Source organism: Doryrhamphus excisus, linkage group LG5 (genome assembly GCF_037039965.1).
Source record: "Doryrhamphus excisus strain RoL-2023G ecotype Guam linkage group LG5, RoL_Dexc_Guam_v1.1, whole genome shotgun sequence".
NCBI classification, from domain to species: Eukaryota; Metazoa; Chordata; class Actinopteri; order Syngnathiformes; family Syngnathidae; genus Doryrhamphus; species Doryrhamphus excisus.
In genome coordinates, this window is record NC_136361.1 from 17,817,282 (window position 1) to 17,834,053 (window position 16,772).

General features: G+C 40.7%; 3 protein-coding genes across 5 annotated transcripts; 2 read left to right on the forward strand and 1 right to left on the reverse strand.

The window, feature by feature from the left end:
- Positions 1 to 139: 139 nt before the first annotated feature.
- On the forward strand, positions 140 to 3,445 carry rbp5 (retinol binding protein 1a, cellular). Its single transcript, XM_058053727.2, has 4 exons — positions 140 to 388; positions 575 to 759; positions 1,191 to 1,292; positions 3,342 to 3,445. The coding sequence occupies exons 1-4, from the start codon at positions 313 to 315 to the stop codon at positions 3,393 to 3,395; spliced, it is 417 nt and encodes a 138-aa protein (XP_057909710.1). The 5' UTR covers positions 140 to 312; the 3' UTR covers positions 3,396 to 3,445.
- On the reverse strand, positions 3,403 to 10,974 carry LOC131105530 (tumor necrosis factor receptor superfamily member 5). Its single transcript, XM_058053716.2, has 8 exons — positions 10,851 to 10,974; positions 10,646 to 10,771; positions 10,418 to 10,564; positions 10,248 to 10,341; positions 10,102 to 10,178; positions 7,826 to 7,933; positions 4,970 to 5,119; positions 3,403 to 4,911 (listed from the first exon to the last, which is right to left on the reverse strand). Exons 1-8 carry the CDS (start codon positions 10,924 to 10,926, stop codon positions 4,760 to 4,762), a joined length of 930 nt encoding a protein of 309 aa, XP_057909699.2. The 5' UTR covers positions 10,927 to 10,974; the 3' UTR covers positions 3,403 to 4,759.
- A 916-nt stretch (positions 10,975 to 11,890) lies between these two features.
- On the forward strand, positions 11,891 to 16,700 carry tapbpl (TAP binding protein like). 3 transcript variants are annotated; one of them, XM_078790843.1, is made up of 9 exons: positions 11,891 to 11,965; positions 12,064 to 12,121; positions 12,355 to 12,555; positions 12,631 to 12,900; positions 12,969 to 13,169; positions 14,365 to 14,532; positions 15,726 to 15,834; positions 15,900 to 16,125; positions 16,230 to 16,700. In XM_078790843.1, exons 2-9 carry the CDS (start codon positions 12,073 to 12,075, stop codon positions 16,323 to 16,325), a joined length of 1,320 nt encoding a protein of 439 aa, XP_078646969.1. In that variant the 5' UTR covers positions 11,891 to 11,965; positions 12,064 to 12,072; the 3' UTR covers positions 16,326 to 16,700. The 3 variants fall into 3 exon arrangements, with proteins under 3 accessions (XP_078646969.1, XP_078646968.1, XP_057909967.2); XM_078790842.1 differs by lacking the exon at positions 11,891 to 11,965 and having other exon boundaries at positions 11,972 to 12,121; XM_058053984.2 differs by lacking the exon at positions 11,891 to 11,965 and having other exon boundaries at positions 11,972 to 12,121; positions 15,726 to 15,829.
- Positions 16,701 to 16,772: the final 72 nt, after the last annotated feature.

Consider the following 16,772-nt stretch of genomic DNA (forward strand, 5'->3'; position numbering starts at 1 on the left):
GGGGTGATTTATTTTTTTTCATGGGGCTCAGAATTCCTGGTAGCGCCCCTGGTAGGCCCCTCCCTCCACACCACATGTTTCTGCTTGTTTGAAGGCCACGCCCCTTTGAGTGAAAGGCAATAGGGAAGAAGACTGAATGAAACCTCCTCCTCCTGCCCCTTCCATGAGGAGAAAAGGAGAAGCTGTTTGTGTGTGTGTGAGTGAGAGAGAGCTTCATTGTGAGTCACTGCTTTGCTGGAAACAACATTTTACATTTTTACACACTCAAAGAAGGAAAGAAACTTTTAAAACTAAGATTAAGAACAAGCAAAAATGTCCAAACCTGACTACTCTGGTACTTTTCATATGGTGGAGCAGGACAATATGGACGCCTACCTTGCTGCTTTAGGTAAGATGTTTTTTTTTTGTAATAATTCCTCCCTGCTGTTCTACACCAGTATGTCTTTTTTTAATAACATCTCCATTTGCAGCTGCACACACAAGAGAGGAGTGATCTCATCAGCTTGTCCTCTGTGTGACCCCATGATGAAGAAAAATGTCCTGTTTTACATTCAAGTGTGCTCCCTTCTTCCAGACATTAACTTCGCACTGAGGAAGATTGTATGCCTGTTGAAGCCCACCAAAGAGATCATCCACGATGCGGCCTCGGGAGCCATGAAGATACGCACCATCACCACTTTCAAGAACTTCAACATGGATTTCATCATAGGACAAGAGTTTACAGAAGACCTGGGTCCCGTCGATGGCCGTACGTGTCAGGTATGAACCTTTTCCTGTTCATGTTGTGGCGTCAGTAAGTTTATGTGTCTGTGGTAAAATCAGATGGTGACCCCCCCCCCCCGCTGGGATTTTGTCTTCTAACCACCTCCTGCTGATACGCTCACAATGGACAACTGGTGTTTGAAAGACGGCCAATGAAAACATGAGAAGCAAATAATTCAATCCCCCTGCCTCACACTCGCCCTGCTCTACTGCATGACAGTATACCAGCATATAAAGACAATGACTCCAAATAATACCCAAAATTGTAGGAATATTACATCGTGTGATGAAATAACAGCACACATAAATACCCAAATCTTGAAGGCCAGTTGGTCCTGATGTGATTTTTAAATGCTTGAGCTACTTAACATTCCACCCAGTTCACGCAAACACACAGCATGTTTGTGTCCTCTGACCCCCCCCCGCAGACCACAGTGAGCTGGGAAGGGGAGAAGCTGGTTTGTGTACAGCGTGGCGAGAAAGAAGGCCGAGGATGGACACACTGGCTGGAGGGTGACAAGCTGCATTTGGTGAGTAAAAACAGGCACAGCCCCTCACCATGACTTTCTACTGTGCCGCACGGTGGACGAGTGGTTACTTAGCATCTTGGCCACACGGGCAGGAGATCAGGAAGTCTGGTTTCCTCCCACATATTCCAAAAACATGCTAGGTTAATTGGCGACTCCAAATTGTCCATAGGTATGAATGCGAGTGTGAATGGTTGTTTGTCTATATGTGCCCTGTGATTGGCTGGCGACCAGTCCAGGGTGTACCCCGCCTCTCGCCCAAGGACAGCTGGGATAGGCTCCAGCACCCCCCACGACCCTCGTGAGGAAAAGCGGTAGAAAATGAATGAATGAATACGAGTGTGAATGGTTGCCTTGCAATTGGATGGCGACCACTCTGGGGTGTAACCCGCCTCTCCCCCAAAAGTCAGCTGGGATAAGCTCCAGCCTAGAAGGTATAGTTGATGTCAGTTATTGAATGTAATCCATCCAGCTGCATTGTTCTTTGTTTGTGAGTTGTAGCTTCCATTTCCTTGTTGTCATCATGTGACCTTTCATATTTTATCCTTTTATCTACTCTTGTACTTTCACTACTGTAAACCTGGAATTACCCCTTGTGGGGCTAATAAAGGCATATCTTATCTTATCTTCTCAGAGCTTACCTTACAGTTTGCATTCAAAGGTACATGGCTTTGATTCTGATTCTGGACCCAGGTTTCCAGGGCTGGTATCATTTAGCTTTTTATGCGGCATTGTTGCAAGGTAACCACTATGAACGTCAGTCATTCGTTCATTTTCTACCGCGTTTTCCTCACGAGGGTCGCAGGGGTGCTGGAGCCTATCCCAGCTGGCGAGAGGCGGGGTACACCCTGGACTGGTTGCCAGCCAATCACAGGGCACATATAGACAAACAACCATTCACACTCACATTCATACCTATGGACAATTTGGAGTCGGCAATTAACCTAGCATGTTTTTGGAATGTGGAAGGAAACCGGAGTACCTGGAACATGCAAACTCCACACAGAGATGGCAGAGGGGGGGGGTTGAACTCAGGTCTCCTAGCTGTGTGGTCTGCGCGCTAACCACTCGTCCGCCGTGCAGCCATGAATCAGTCAAGTCAAGTTTATTTATACAGTAAACCTCGGATATATCGGACTCGGATATATCGGAAATTCGCTCACAACGGACAGATAAAAAAAGAACCAATTTTTCTGTAATGCATTTCCAATAAAAATTCATTGCATATATCGGATTTTTTATAACGGATTTCGCCTATTTTGGACAAAATCTCCAGTCCCGTTCCAATTTCCCTCCCGTATATCGGATGGCCGCATCGTGTCTTTCTCCTGGCTCCAGATTTAGGACAAATATAAAAGTGAGTGACGTCAATAGTACTAACAAAAGAGTCTCAAAGGACTTTTTACAAACTGTCAGCAGCTAGGAGACCAGGGTTCAATCCCACCCTCGGCCATCTCTGTGTGGAGTGTCCATGTTTTCTCCGGGTACTGCGGTTTCCTCCCACATTCCAAAAACATGCTAGGTTAATTGGCGACTCCAAATTGTCCATAGGTATGAATGTGAGTGTGAATGGTTGTTTGTCTATATGTGCCCTGTGATTGGCTGGCGACCAGTCCAGGGTGTACCCCGCCTCTTGCCCGAAGACAGCTGGGATAGGCTCCAGCACCCCTTGTGAGGGTAAGCGGTAGAAAATGAATGAATGACTATACATTGGGTGTAAACTGTAAAAGATTAAGTGTCTTTAAGATGTCAAACACAAGGCATTGTTCCACTGAGTAGCTTTATGGAGGATTTTCAATATCCTTACTTGCAGTGGGGGGGTTTGGACACAGCAGCGCCTTGTTCAAGAAAAGGGGAAAAAACGATATGGGGGTTGGTACAATTAGGAAGTGAAAGAGATTACACGGTCAAATAATGAAGGGACAATGTTTTGGATACAATCCCATCATTGAGCAACCCCCCCCTTTTTCATGTTCTGCACTCCTCTATTGATTGTCCCTATTAATTAAACACCCTCACTTCTTCTTCTCTCTCTCCCTTTGTCCTCTGCAGGAGATGAGAGCTGAAGGCGTTGTTGCCAAGCAGGTCTTCAAGAAGGCCGATTGAAGTACCCTTTTTTTTTTTAGTGATTAACCTCGTTTATTCTGTATAGAAAATCATCAAGGTACATGGATTTTAATCACTATTATGAAATGTTAGAATGAGGGTGAATGTTTGTGTGGTATGGTACCAATAACAGAGAGAGAGAGAGTACGTGTAAAACATTCCATGGAAGGATTAGGTCCACAAGGGTTTTGGACAGTGGTGCAACATCTGTCACTGTCTATACACTTGTGGATGTAGCTGAATATGCTTATTGTACAATGCATGATCATCATTGGATTTGAACATGTTATCAGCAAAAAATGCATGTATAGTTGAAAATAAACAGTGTAAATGTCAAACCCTAATCCCAAAACTTAGGAAGAATTTGGTTAATTAACGTAAAAAACTGAATTAAAAAAAAATTTGACTCCTTAATAATAATTTATTATTATTATTTTATTTTTTATTATATTATATATATTATATACATTCATTTTCTACCGCTTTTTCCTCACAAGGGTCGCGGGGTTGCTGGAGCCTATCCCAGCTGTCTTCGGGCAAGAGGCGGGGTACACCCTGGGCTGGTCGCCAGCCAATCACAGGGCACATATAGACAAACAACCATTCACACTCACATTCATACCTATGGACAATTTGGAGTCGCCAATTAACCTAGCATGTTTTTGGAATGTGGGAGGAAACCGGAGTACCCGGAGAAAACCCACGCATGCACGGGGAGAACATGCAAACTCCACACAGAGATGGCCGAGGGTGGGAATTGAACCCTGGTCTCCTAGCTGTGAGGTCTGCGCGCTAACCACTATACACCGTGCCGCCTTATATATAATATAATTATATTTAATATATATAATATATTATATAATTTTAAAAATATTAATATAGAGTATATTGCTAAATATTTTCCAGTTATCATTGTGATTATTGAATTAAAAAAAGGTGTCGGTCTGACACTAAAAAAGACTATTTTGCTATATATTACACACACTGGACATTTCGTAGGTACACACTCCAATGCAAGAGCTGTATTTACATATCCTGCATATAGTGCTCATTGTATCTTGTACTGGTACAGTAGTACTCGTACTACACTTTGATCATCTCTGCATTTGATAAGTGACAAGTGTAACTAAATAAGTCTCCAATGAGTGTAATTAAGTGATTACATTTTGATTAATAAATACACTAAAATTAACAGTTAATTTCAAATTCGATATGTTTCTGAAAACAAAAAACGTTAACCCTTAATGTGACACTGTCAGTACCACAACTGTCCTGCAGGGGGCAGTGCCACAGATTCCAATCCATCTTAATCTGTCTTGTGTATGAATGTGCAAATGACAGTAGAATGGATACTCCCAAACAAACTACACCCATGTTCCACACCACTCGTCCTCCTGTGGCTCAGAGTAGCTCCTGTGGTACACATCAGTCCTATTGCAGCGGTCCGAGGAGTCAGTCATAAGTGTAGTGCGAAGGTCCATTTTGTCTTCTGTGCTGTGATTGATTGCACTATCATCTGAAGAAGATGATCATCAGCACCAATCAGACGAGTACGGTGTTGTGATGTTTATTACCTGGGTTAAATATGCTAAGTTGGCAGGCCGATGGCACATCACTCTTTTGGCAGAGATCATATAGTGCTGGGTTTGGTAGCGGAGGCTCCAGCAGGCTGTCGGTGATGGCTGAAGCCGTCGTTACCACATGAACAGGAATGCTTGACCTGGCTGAGGACATCATATACACAAACAAAACAAAACAATCATGTTTTGGATACTAAAATTTCATGATAACAAATAAACCAAATACAAAAATGAATGTTAAAACTCAGAAGAGCAATTAGAGTTTTAGTTTTTTTCATCGTTTTGTATTTTAATAAAAGGCTATTTGTAAATACGTGTTTTATGACATCATCACGCACGTGACCACATTTTCCCACTGGACTCTTTGAAAGTTCAATGTAGCTGGGAAATAACATATTCACAGACAACATTCAAGCCAAATGTAAACATGGCTGACATATATGATATGTGCAGATATATGCTGATATGTGCAGATATATCTATGCACCTATTTCCAGTTTCCCATAAAAAAAACACTTTCAACATAAATGCATCTCTCACTGTTTGCGCTGCCATTTTAGGTGACACGCTACAATAAAGGGGACCTATTAAGCTTTTTCCACTTTTCCGACCTATAAATGTACTTAGAATGTTGTATTCTCGTGTTAAACGATCCCAAAGTTTCAGATAATGAGGTTTGTGTGCCCTGAAAGAAGTTTGGGATGTCTCAAAATGCTCGGTTTCAGAAGGCGTGGTAAAACTGCCCATTTGTGATGTCACAGAGGAGCAGACTTCCTTATATGGGCGTGTCTGTAAGCCAGATAAGCTCTCTGTCCTTCCCCAAGCTCTGCTTCTCTGTTCACATTGCTAGCAATGGCTCGTGAGGGAAAGCTGGACTTGCCTACAAACTTCCTGAAGCCCGACACCTTTCCAAACTTACTTGGCCGTGTAGAAGAGTCAGAAGAGCAAGCGGTAAGTAACAATTGATCATTGTCCCAACTGTGTTTATTTTGTGTAATTCATGGAGCAAAAACGCTTGTTTGTGTAGCATTATAGAGTGTGCATACAGGAAGTCGGGTTGCGAGTAGCCATTTCCCACCACAATTAGTGGCTCTACCCGAGTTTTTTAAACACTGGTAGTCCCGCACAACACATTAGACATTACCGATGCTTTAGACCTACCTAACGCTAAAATGCTAAAGCTACTTACCATTGAGATACGTCTTGAAGTAACCTCTTCTATTGAGAAACTTTCCAGTTTCTACTTCAGGATTGGATTCCGAACATTTTAAAAAGAAAGATTGCCGTTTATCAACTCATATAAAGTTAGCTAGCAGCACATACCGGAAGTCCTTTTAAGCACTCACAAGTGTGACCAATCACAGCAGAGTGGGCGTGCCTGGGGGGGTGGGCTGAGGGTGGACTATATTAATAAAGACAGTATTCTTGGGAAGCACAAAATCCAAAGAAATACAGCTGAATAGGTGCAAATTCTGGAAGAACTAGAAAGCTTTCTGCGCTGGTTATTGTGTGTAGCTGCTCTATAGGAGTCCACAACTCAATACAAATTTGCATAATGGGTTCCTTTTAATAAATTAAAAAAAACTTCCTCATCAAATGTATGATATTTATGACTTTTTCATTGTATCAAATATTCGAGTTTGCTCAATTAGTTTTACATTGAAGTTGTGTTCAATGACTGTAAATAGCTATACTGAACACAAGTCATATGCTAATTGAGTGGTAAAGTGTCACTACACACAAACACATACACGTGTACACACAGCAAGATGTATTGTGTCTGTAATTTCCACCCTTATCTCATCTACACAACAAATGTCAGTCAACACAGTGTGGCACACATGTAGGAGTCGTTATTACTCATATGTGATTTGTGCGTCACATGGCCGCCACATTTGTTACATCAAGCTGAATATGTGCCGGATGTGGTGTCCTTTTTCAGTTTGTCATGTTGCTGGAATTAAATATGCATATTCAGAGAGAATTATTCCTTGAAAAATAACATATGACTCAAAAGTAAATATTGCAACCGCTCTGGAGTCTACTATTTAAATGAATGAGCCTGGTATTGGAAATTCTATTTTTACCTTATTGTCTATATCAGGGGTGGGCAAACTTTTTGACTCGCGGGCCGCATTGATATGACAAAATTTACGAGGGGGGGGGGGCAGACTATATATTTTACACGTAACAGTCCACCTGGTATTATTGTATCTGTAAAATTGTCATGCAATCTGCTATAATTATTTATTATTTTATATTTATATTTAAATATTAAAAATATTATAAATAATAATATTATAAATTATAAATATTATAATAATTACAATAAAATTAAATTAATAATTATTATATTATTATTATGTAAAATATGCAAATATAACTATACTATTATATATAATTAATATAATAATTAGCATTAATATAATAATTATATTAATTATAATAGTTCTAATAATAGTTATAATAATCTAATAATAATAATTATTATTATTATGTGCTATTGTCCCTTTTTTCAGGAGCACTTTGTAAACAACAGACCATGTCAAAAAACGAAATTGATAAAACCATCAAAAGGTTGGCTCAGGCCATGATGCCAGGTTGTATGTTGAGTTTAAATGAAATACTTTGGAAAGATTGGGCGGGCCGTATTCAAACACTTGGCGGGCCGGATGTGGCCCCCGGGCCGTAGTTTGCCCACCCCTGGTCTATATGTTCTTCTGTACATCCACCACAGAGGAAACAGTGGGAGGATGTCTGCAAGTAGCGCACCCGAAACTGTACTGCAGGTAGCACTCAAATGTGTTAGAGACCCATGTGAAACATTCCGAGGAAAAATGTTCTACTCACCCATTTTGTGTGCTTTGCGTTTAGCAGTCCAGCACATCAGTCCTAATACAGCCAGTATGGTCAGCACAAAGCCCAGCCACAAGCCTGCAGGTAATATCCACAAGCAACCTGCAGAACACACAGTAAAAACACTGTCAATATAGTTTTATTATGATTTATAAAGTCAGTCTCTGTGTCTTTTCTTAACATCCACCCGCTCATTCTCTGCTCAATCCAATTTAACAGTTTGCATTTTGAAACAGTCTTCCTATAATAATGAAAATATAAATAATCAGTTCCATCCTAAAAGCTACCTTGACTGTATGCAAGACAAAAGATGACTGTTGTATGAATAACATTCTTTGTACCTTAAATATCGTAAATTCTTCTGTTTAAGCCAACAATGCCTTCTTCTTTGTCAGGAGCCAATTATGAACTATTAGTGTACTCCCATCTTACAAAGAATACTAAACTCATCACACAACAAGGCAACACTCAAAATGAAGACTTGAGAAATATACAAACACGTACCAATACTAAAACTAAAAAAAAAAACAACTCTTTCCCGTAATGCATTGCATCATTGGGGCACTGCAATGATTTCAGCCTCCCTCTCCCAAAAGATGAAAGCAAAAAACTGTAAAAAAAAAAGTGAAAGAGAAAAAAGTTTCTCTTTATGCACACATACTAAAAACATATCCCAAATATGGAGGTATGGTTACTTACTTAGGTATGGTACCATTGCACCTCTCATGAATACATACAGAAGTAAAAAAAAGCCATAAACACTGGTATGTAAAAAGAGATGAGTAAAAAAAAAAAACATCATTTGTTAAAAAAAAAAGATCTGCAATGACGTCAGCCTCCCTCTCCCATAAGATGAAAGCAAAAATAGTTGTTCTCTTTTTGCACACATACTAAAAACATATCCCAAATATTGAGGTATGGTGACTTGTACTAATGTATACATACAGAAGTAAAAATAAAGTCATAAATACTGGTATGTAAAAAGAGATTAATAAAAAACGGAATTTGTTAAAGAAAAAAAGATCTGCAATGACGTCAGCCTCCCTCTCCCACAGGATGAAAGCAAAAATAGTTGTTCTCTTTATGCACACATACTAAAAACATATCCCAAATATGGAGGTATGGTTACTTGTACCATTGCACCTCTCATGAATACATACAGAAGTAAAAAAAAAAAGCCATAAATACTGGTATGTAAAAAGAGATGAGTAAAAAAAACATCATTTGTTAAAAAAAAAGATCTGCAATGACGTCAGCCTCCCTCTCCCATAAGATGAAAGCAAAAATAGTTGTTCTCTTTTTGCACACATACTAAAAACATATCCCAAATATTGAGGTACGGTGACTTGTACTCATGTATACATACAGAAGTAAAAATAAAGTCATAAATACTGGTATGTAAAAAGAGATTAATAAAAAACGGAATTTGTTAAAGAAAAAAAGATCTGCAATGACGTCAGCCTCCCTCTCCCACAGGATGAAAGCAAAAATAGTTGTTCTCTTTATGCACACATACTAAAAACATATCCCAAATATGGAGGTATGGTTACTTGTACCATTGCACCTCTCATGAATACATACAGAAGTAAAAAAAAAAAAAGCCATAAATACTGGTATGTAAAAAGAGATTAGTAAAAAAAAACATCATTTGTTAAAAAAAAAAGATCTGCAATGACGTCAGCCTCCCTCTCCCATAAGATGAAAGCAAAAATAGTTGTTCTCTTTTTACACACATACTAAAAACATATCCCAAATATTGAGGTATGGTGACTTGTACTCATGTATACATACAGAAGTAAAAATAAAGTCAGAAATACTGGTATGTAAAAAGAGATTAATAAAAAAACTGAATTTGTTAAAGAAAAAAAGATCTGCAATGACGTCAGCCTCCCTCTCCCACAGGATGAAAGCAAAAATATTTTTTTTTTTGCACACATACTAAAAACATATCCCAAATATGGAGGTATGGTTACTTGTACCATTGCTCTCATGAATACATACAGAAGTAAAAAAAAAGCCATAAATACTGGTATGTAAAAAAAAAAAGATTTGTTAGCCCAACCCCCTACAACTCAAAGTTATGTGGACTTGCACTCATTGATGAACAAAGGCAGGGATAGCACACTTCCTTCCTGGCCAAAACCTTTCAGGCATACAGTACAAGTTCCCACAAGACTTCCCAAAATGACTGTAACATGTGGAACCGGCTGAGCATTTATAGAGAAACGTTTGTATTTAATCGTCTCTGCGCTGATGGAATTTAAACCCACCAGACTTTAAGTCCCCGCAGATGGCATCCGAAGTTGACGTTCCTTTGGTTTTTAACTCTCGCCCCAAGTCCTCACACCTGTGAATAAAACACAACTACAATACACCCGATTCTGTACAATATAATAACAATTCCAAGATGTCTAACCTGGTGTGTATTTGACAGGCTGATTGGAAATCCGACACGTTACTGTAGGTGCCCTCTTCACACGGAGCACAGATTGCATCATTAACCTCTGTGGCTGCAACAAAGAACATTTTTGTTCACTTTCATTTTTAGATATGTGTATTTTCTGTTTTTTCACGTAGCCATATTACTTTGAACTTTCAACCCTGATCCCGGAGGGCAGAAGGTGGCAGGAATGCAGTGCTCACAGGGCTCGCGGTCACACAAGAAACCTGTCAAGCACCCGCACACTGTGTCCTTGTCCGCCGTGCACTGCTTTAGTGTCTTCTGGTTGTTGCCTGTTATGAATTTATATATAATATATAATTATTATGTGAGGTTTTGGATCAGTTTCTATTGCCAAATGTTGAGTGACTTACTGCCACTGCACTGCCTGCACACCATGCAGCTACTTAAGTGATTTCTGGTGGCCGTGTAGAGTCCACGTCCGCATTCACCACACCGAGTCTTCTTGGCAACGTCGCAGTCGGCTTGCACATAGCTTCCTGATGAGCCAACAAAAGCATACAGACACCCACGGTTCAAAACACCAGAGTAAAGTAACTGTGTGACCCTCCAACTGACCTGGGGGGCATCGATCGCAGCACTTTCCACCTTTACTCAAGTACCTATCCTCAGCAGTGCACTTCCCGTCGGCCATCGCTACTCAGATATCCAAAACTTTGGTCTTCAAGACTTGCCGTCCAAAGAGCACCTTTGCCTCACATCTCTGCTGTGTGATACCTTACCTTGCTTATCCCACACAGTGGAAACCCCCATTGACCCCCCCACCACCACTGTCTTCTTTTTTTTGGTCCCTCCCTTATTTCCTTCCTGCTGTCACTCCCCCCTGCCACCTATAAAATGTTTTTTTTTAATTGTTCACCTTTTCCTCTCTTGCCATCATTGCCTATTGTGTCCATTGGACCTTTTGTTCTGCAGTTACAGGACCTTGAAGCTGCTTTTTGTTTGACTTGGCAAGGTGGTCCTTCCTGTCATCCATCTTATTAATATTATACACAGGATCATGGATATGCTTACATTTGCAATATAAGTATGAGGACCTGGGAGAGGGATGAAGGAGATTTTGGAGTGGTTTATTTGACATGTACTGCAATCACATCAAAATGATTAAATAATGGGATAGGACTCTTATATGCATTTTGGTCCAGATCAAGTGCATACAAGCTTTTAATTAATAATTTGAACATTACTTTAATATTTTTAGCATTGTGTTTGGAATATCAAGATGTGTATTGCATGACACCAACATTACAGTGTTAAACAGTGCCATCGTGTGGTATAATGTATAAACTGCACACCTTTTTTTTACCTCGACACAAGTCAATCAACAGTCAACGAAAAATCATTAATAGTTGAAAATACCCATAAAACTATAAAAAAATACATACAATATCTGTTGTATAATTGTTAACGTTTTTATCCTCCTGCTTAATTCCGCTTAAAAATCACCCTTTATAAGACTGGGACTTTATAAGTGGGAGGCGCTTGTCTCCATTTCAACATCAAAGCCACGGAGACGTTTACTTTCATTTTCCCGCTTGACAGCTCTTGCTTTGCGCATGCGCCACAACTCGACCCCTATAAACATGGCAATATTTTCAACTGTTCTTTCCTGTTACTGAAGGTTAGTAATTACTGGTTTACTGAAATAATGTGACTTTTTTGAGCGTTATAGTGTGAGTACCCGTCGGTCCGTTTAAATTTGATGTGGTTTGTTGTTGAAATCAAAAGTGAAAGTAGCAGTGAATGTGTTCTGTTTCTCTATAACATGAAGACTTCCACGATGGTGACAGGAATCATTTTGTTTGGACTCCTGACGACATGTGTTCGTGGTAAGCAATTTAGTTGCAGCATATATGTGTAGTAGAGTATAGTACAGTACAGATTTTTAGACATGTGTACATCTTTTTTTGTCATTATCTGACATTAAAACTTCTGTTTTTGACGTCAGAATTATCCCCCATTCATTCATGTGTTCAAACAATTACCTGCAAGTATAAACAAAATGGCGACTTCCAGAATCATAACCTTGCTTCTCCTTGTCTCTTTAAACTGTGATTGACAGCATCCGGGGTTGCTGATGTGGTTCTGTCCTGTGAGTTCATTGAGGACTCGGTCCAAGGAGGTTCTGTCTTTGCCAGAACTCCATCCACTCTCATCTTGAAAGATGTCACCGTTGCTTCCGATGATGAATCGCTGGAAGCACTCACCCCGTTTGTTCCACCGTTCAAGCAGGATCCAGATCTCATTTTGTTTGAGACCAAAGGTTCTTTTCCTCGCCTTCTTTTCTATACCCAAACAAATTGTTCTCCTCTTTTGATGTTCTTCCTGTTTGTTGCAGCGTCATCCTTCGAGATTCCCAATGTGGAGTTGCTACTCCATGCCGACTGCAACGAGCAGGAAGTGATGTGTGAAATAACGTCTTATACCCCCCACGGTTCAAAGAAGGAATCGGGATCTGGTTATTTCATGGTGTCCATCGACGTGGAAGGTGCTGACTTCAGTGCTATGTTGATCCTCCACACGTTACCCGTGGTAATGGACCAATCGACACTGATACAAAGCACACTGAACCTGCCTATGAGCCATGCTGGAACGCTGTTGACTGATGGTGAGACACAAACAGAACTGGTGTGAAAGATGTCCTAAGTCATATATTTTTTTAATCTGTCTCCATAGTACCCTTTTTGGTGTTTTCCACCGTCAAGACTCCATCTATCCCTCTGAGAGGCAACTGCCTCCTTGGCTGTGGTTTTAGGTACGTAGAGGCATTGCCTGATGAGGAAGTGCACATTGAGTGGCGACAGCAGCATCGAGGACAAGGTCGGAAAATCCTCACGATGAAGACTAAGCTGAATGATCCAGAAGGGAGCACGGAAGGTAAGTGTGGCGTCAACGTAAGGATTAGTTCAGAGCTGTATAGGTCTCTGCATACAAAAAAGGCCTATCTCTCAAATATTGTTGACATATCATAACCAAGGCTAAAAATAACCAATTAGCTAAAAATGTCATCCAATCCTTCTCTACAAGAGAGGATAAGTATGATCTCAGGGAAGAACTACATTTGAAACACTTATATGCTAGGACTACGTTAAAAAGCCATAGCATTTCAGTATGTGGAATCAAACTATGGAATGGATTGAGTAAAACCCTCAAACAATGCACAACGATGAGCCAATTCAAGAAACAATACAAGCAGTTGATGTTTGCTAAATACAAGGATGAAGAGTCTTGAACCAGTCATGATGTGCTATATATATCACTATATTGACACTTACTATGGTACCCATTATGTCATTGGATGCTCATATCACCTCGTACTTCGGTACATGACAAAAAATATTAAAAATTAAAAATACATAAGGAAAGCAGGAAGTGAACAAATGTAACAGTTACTGATTGTAAAAGTACCAGATGGATGGGTAGGATTTAATAAGCTTTGCTTCTTCCTACTCCTTTTGGACATGTGGAACTGTGAACTGATTATGTGATGCATTCAATTGTAATCTGATGCATGTTCAAATGAAATAAAACCATTACCATTACCGTATCTCTAGTCATCATCCATTAGACAGCATGATTATTGCATAGGTGAGCCTTAGGTTAGCCACAATAAAAGGACACTCCAAAATGTACAGTTTAACTCTAGTATTGGAGGTGATCCGCAGCGTTCCGAATCTGGTTTTACCACCAGATACTGACCTCATCACACTATCTCTGTGCATTCAAAATGCCTTCAAAATAGTAAAACTAAGTATAACTATGTTAGCATATTTAATCATCCGGTAATGTAACAGGTAGGCTTTCTCTACCTAATGTTATTTGCTGTATGTTTGGCATACAGCAGATTTGCCGAATCATGAAAACACCACTAAAAGGCGTACAGACAACAATTTTTCATTGTTGGTCGACACCTAAACCTAATAACAAATGAAAAAAATCCTGACCAAAAAGAGATAAATAGCGGTATAGTTAAATTAGGTGATGATTTGTGGCAAGATAGTTGTTGTACTGTCAGGGATGTACTTGTGTAGGACTAATATCGGTTTTGCTGACAGTATTTCCCTGTTCTCAGTGCATCACGACAGAGAGGAATCCAGTGTGGATGCTTTCCAGGTTGTTGGTCAAGGAAACGCATCTGTGACCCTGAACAATTTAAAGGTGACGGATGAGGGCGCCTACATCTGCTCTGTATCTTTAGGTCCTTTCCATGGCCAGCAGGTCGTTAATCTCCGGGTCGTTCGTAAGTTTCACCCATATTGGAGCTTCTTGACCTATAAGGCTACTCTCACTTTACATTGTGTGCATGTGAATTAGCCGAGTGGTTAGCATGCGGGCCTCACAGTTAGGAGACTCGAGTTCAATTCCACCCTCGGCCATTTGCTTGTTCTCTCCGGTTTTCTCCGGGTACTCCGGTTTCCTCCCACATTCCAAAAACATGCTAGGTTAATTGGCGACTCCAAATTGTCCATAGGTATGAATGTGAGTGTGAATGGTTGTTTGTCTATATGTGCCCTGTGATTGGCTGGCGACCAGTCCAGGGTGTACCCCGCCTCTCGCCCGAAGACAGCTGGGATAGGCTCCAGCAACCCCCGCGACCCTATTTGGAGTCGCCAATTAACCTAGCATGTTTTTGGAATGTGGGAGGAAACCGGAGTACCCGGAGAAAACCCATGCATGCACAGGGAGAACATGCAAACTCCACACAGAGATGGCCTAGGGTGGAATTGAACTGGGGTCTCCTAGCTGTGAGGCCTGCGCGCTAACCACTTTCTCCGCCGTGCAGCCCAAAATATTGATTGATTATGAGTTTTATTTATTTTTCGACCTCGTTGCTATGAGATTTTTTTTCATTTTTTTTTCCATTTTTTTTCAAGTCACGTTTTAATCTCGCGTCTTTTCTCCGTGGGTGGAGGCGGGGCCGCTAGCATACACACAGAACTGCAGAAGAGTGTTGCCTCATGAGGAGAAATTCAAGATAACATAGTCAAAATTAAATGAATAACATGGATTATTTTATCGTGTATTGTGACATCCCTACTGTATACTGTATGTGAGTGGACATACATCATTTTATGTGGTAAATGTCATAATATAGAGTGTGTGTGTATGTGAGTGGACATACAGAGATTCACATTTTGTGTGCGGGGGGGTAAATAAAGAAGAAGGCTCACGAGGGTCGCGGGAGGGTGCTGGAGCCTATCCCAGCTGTCTTCGGGCGAGAGGCGGGGTACACCCTGGACTGGTCGCCAGCCAATCACAGGGCACATATAGACAAACAACCATTCACACTCACATTAAAGAAGAAGATGTTTACATTATTTTTACATGTGAATGGACCCTCCCCCATTGTGTGCATATGTTTTCAATGTATGTGTATGTGAATGGACAGACACATGTTTACATAGTATGTAAACATCTTGGTTTTTTTTGTAGAACCCCCCATTGTTTCTCTCTCAGAGACAAAGTTGGTACTAAAGGCAAACGCCCCACAGACTGTAAGGTGCCATTGTAGTAAATACTTCCCTCTGGATGCTCAGGTGAGGTACTACACTTCAAACAACCACCCATCCAACATGCAGTACTTCACATGTTGACATTTGCTTCCAGATGGAATGGTTGTCGCGCTCGCCAACAAACAAGGAGCCCACCATCTTCCCCGATCAAGGCTTCCTGTCCAGCCACCGGAAGCACGGCGACGGCACGTATACACTCTCGTCCCGCCTCATCGTTCCCTCCAGCGTCCCCCACGGAACTGAAATCATCTGTAAGGTGTCACACCCAGCTCTGGATGCTCCTCTTTTTGTTAGTGTACTGGTCGAACACCAGGAAGCAGGTAAGTGGCTCATTTCACACCCCGATCAGACATGATAGCATTTTAAATATAAAACTAGCAACGGGTCTCGTGATTCATGGTCATATTGTTTTTCGTTTTTGCAGATGACTACTGGTGGGTGCTATGCTTTCTATTTGTCACTGTGCTTTTCTTCTACCAGCTCCTCAAATAATTACATAGTCACTGTTTCACTTTGTTAGACTTTGACTAGATTTTATTTGACTTGAATGAAAACTCGGGTTAAGGTTGTTATCTGTATTTTGCATAGAGATTTGATGTTTTTTGTGCACTACTGTTTGCTTTTAAATAAGCAAGTAAGAGTGAATAAATTATTGTGTAAATGGTTTAGTTTACTTTGAACATCCATCCATACATTTTCTAAGCCGCTTATCGTCACGAGGATCGCGGTCCATGCTGGAGCCTATCCCAGCTGTCTTTGGGTATTCGCCCCTGATATTAATAAGAACGTACCAATACACCATCCATCCATTCATCCATTTTCTATACCTCCCGTCCTCACTAGCGTCAAGGGCATGTACTGGAGCTTATCCCAGCTGACTGTTCGCCAGCCAATCACAGGGCACATATAGACAAACAACCATTCACACTCACATTCATACCTATGGACAATTTGGAGTCGCTAATTG

Excerpts from the sequence above, each read along its gene's own strand:
- rbp5 (XM_058053727.2), top strand. The coding sequence starts at position 313 with ATGTCCAAACCTGACTACTCTGGTACTTTTCATATGGTGGAGCAGGAC. Across the intron at positions 760-1,190 it reads TCGATGGCCGTACGTGTCAG|ACCACAGTGAGCTGGGAAGG; the intron begins GTATGAACCTTT and ends CCCCCCCCGCAG. Across the intron at positions 1,293-3,341 it reads AGGGTGACAAGCTGCATTTG|GAGATGAGAGCTGAAGGCGT; the intron begins GTGAGTAAAAAC and ends TGTCCTCTGCAG.
- tapbpl (XM_078790842.1), top strand. The coding sequence starts at position 11,995 with ATGTGGTTTGTTGTTGAAATCAAAAGTGAAAGTAGCAGTGAATGTGTT. Across the intron at positions 12,556-12,630 it reads CATTTTGTTTGAGACCAAAG|CGTCATCCTTCGAGATTCCC; the intron begins GTTCTTTTCCTC and ends TGTTTGTTGCAG. Across the intron at positions 12,901-12,968 it reads TGGAACGCTGTTGACTGATG|TACCCTTTTTGGTGTTTTCC; the intron begins GTGAGACACAAA and ends CTGTCTCCATAG.
- LOC131105530 (XM_058053716.2), bottom strand. The coding sequence starts at position 10,926 with ATGGCCGACGGGAAGTGCACTGCTGAGGATAGGTACTTGAGTAAAGGT. Across the intron at positions 7,934-10,101 it reads CTGCGGGGACTTAAAGTCTG|GTTGCTTGTGGATATTACCT; the intron begins GTGGGTTTAAAT and ends TGTGTTCTGCAG. Across the intron at positions 5,120-7,825 it reads ACGCAAAGCACACAAAATGG|CCAGGTCAAGCATTCCTGTT; the intron begins GTGAGTAGAACA and ends TGATGTCCTCAG.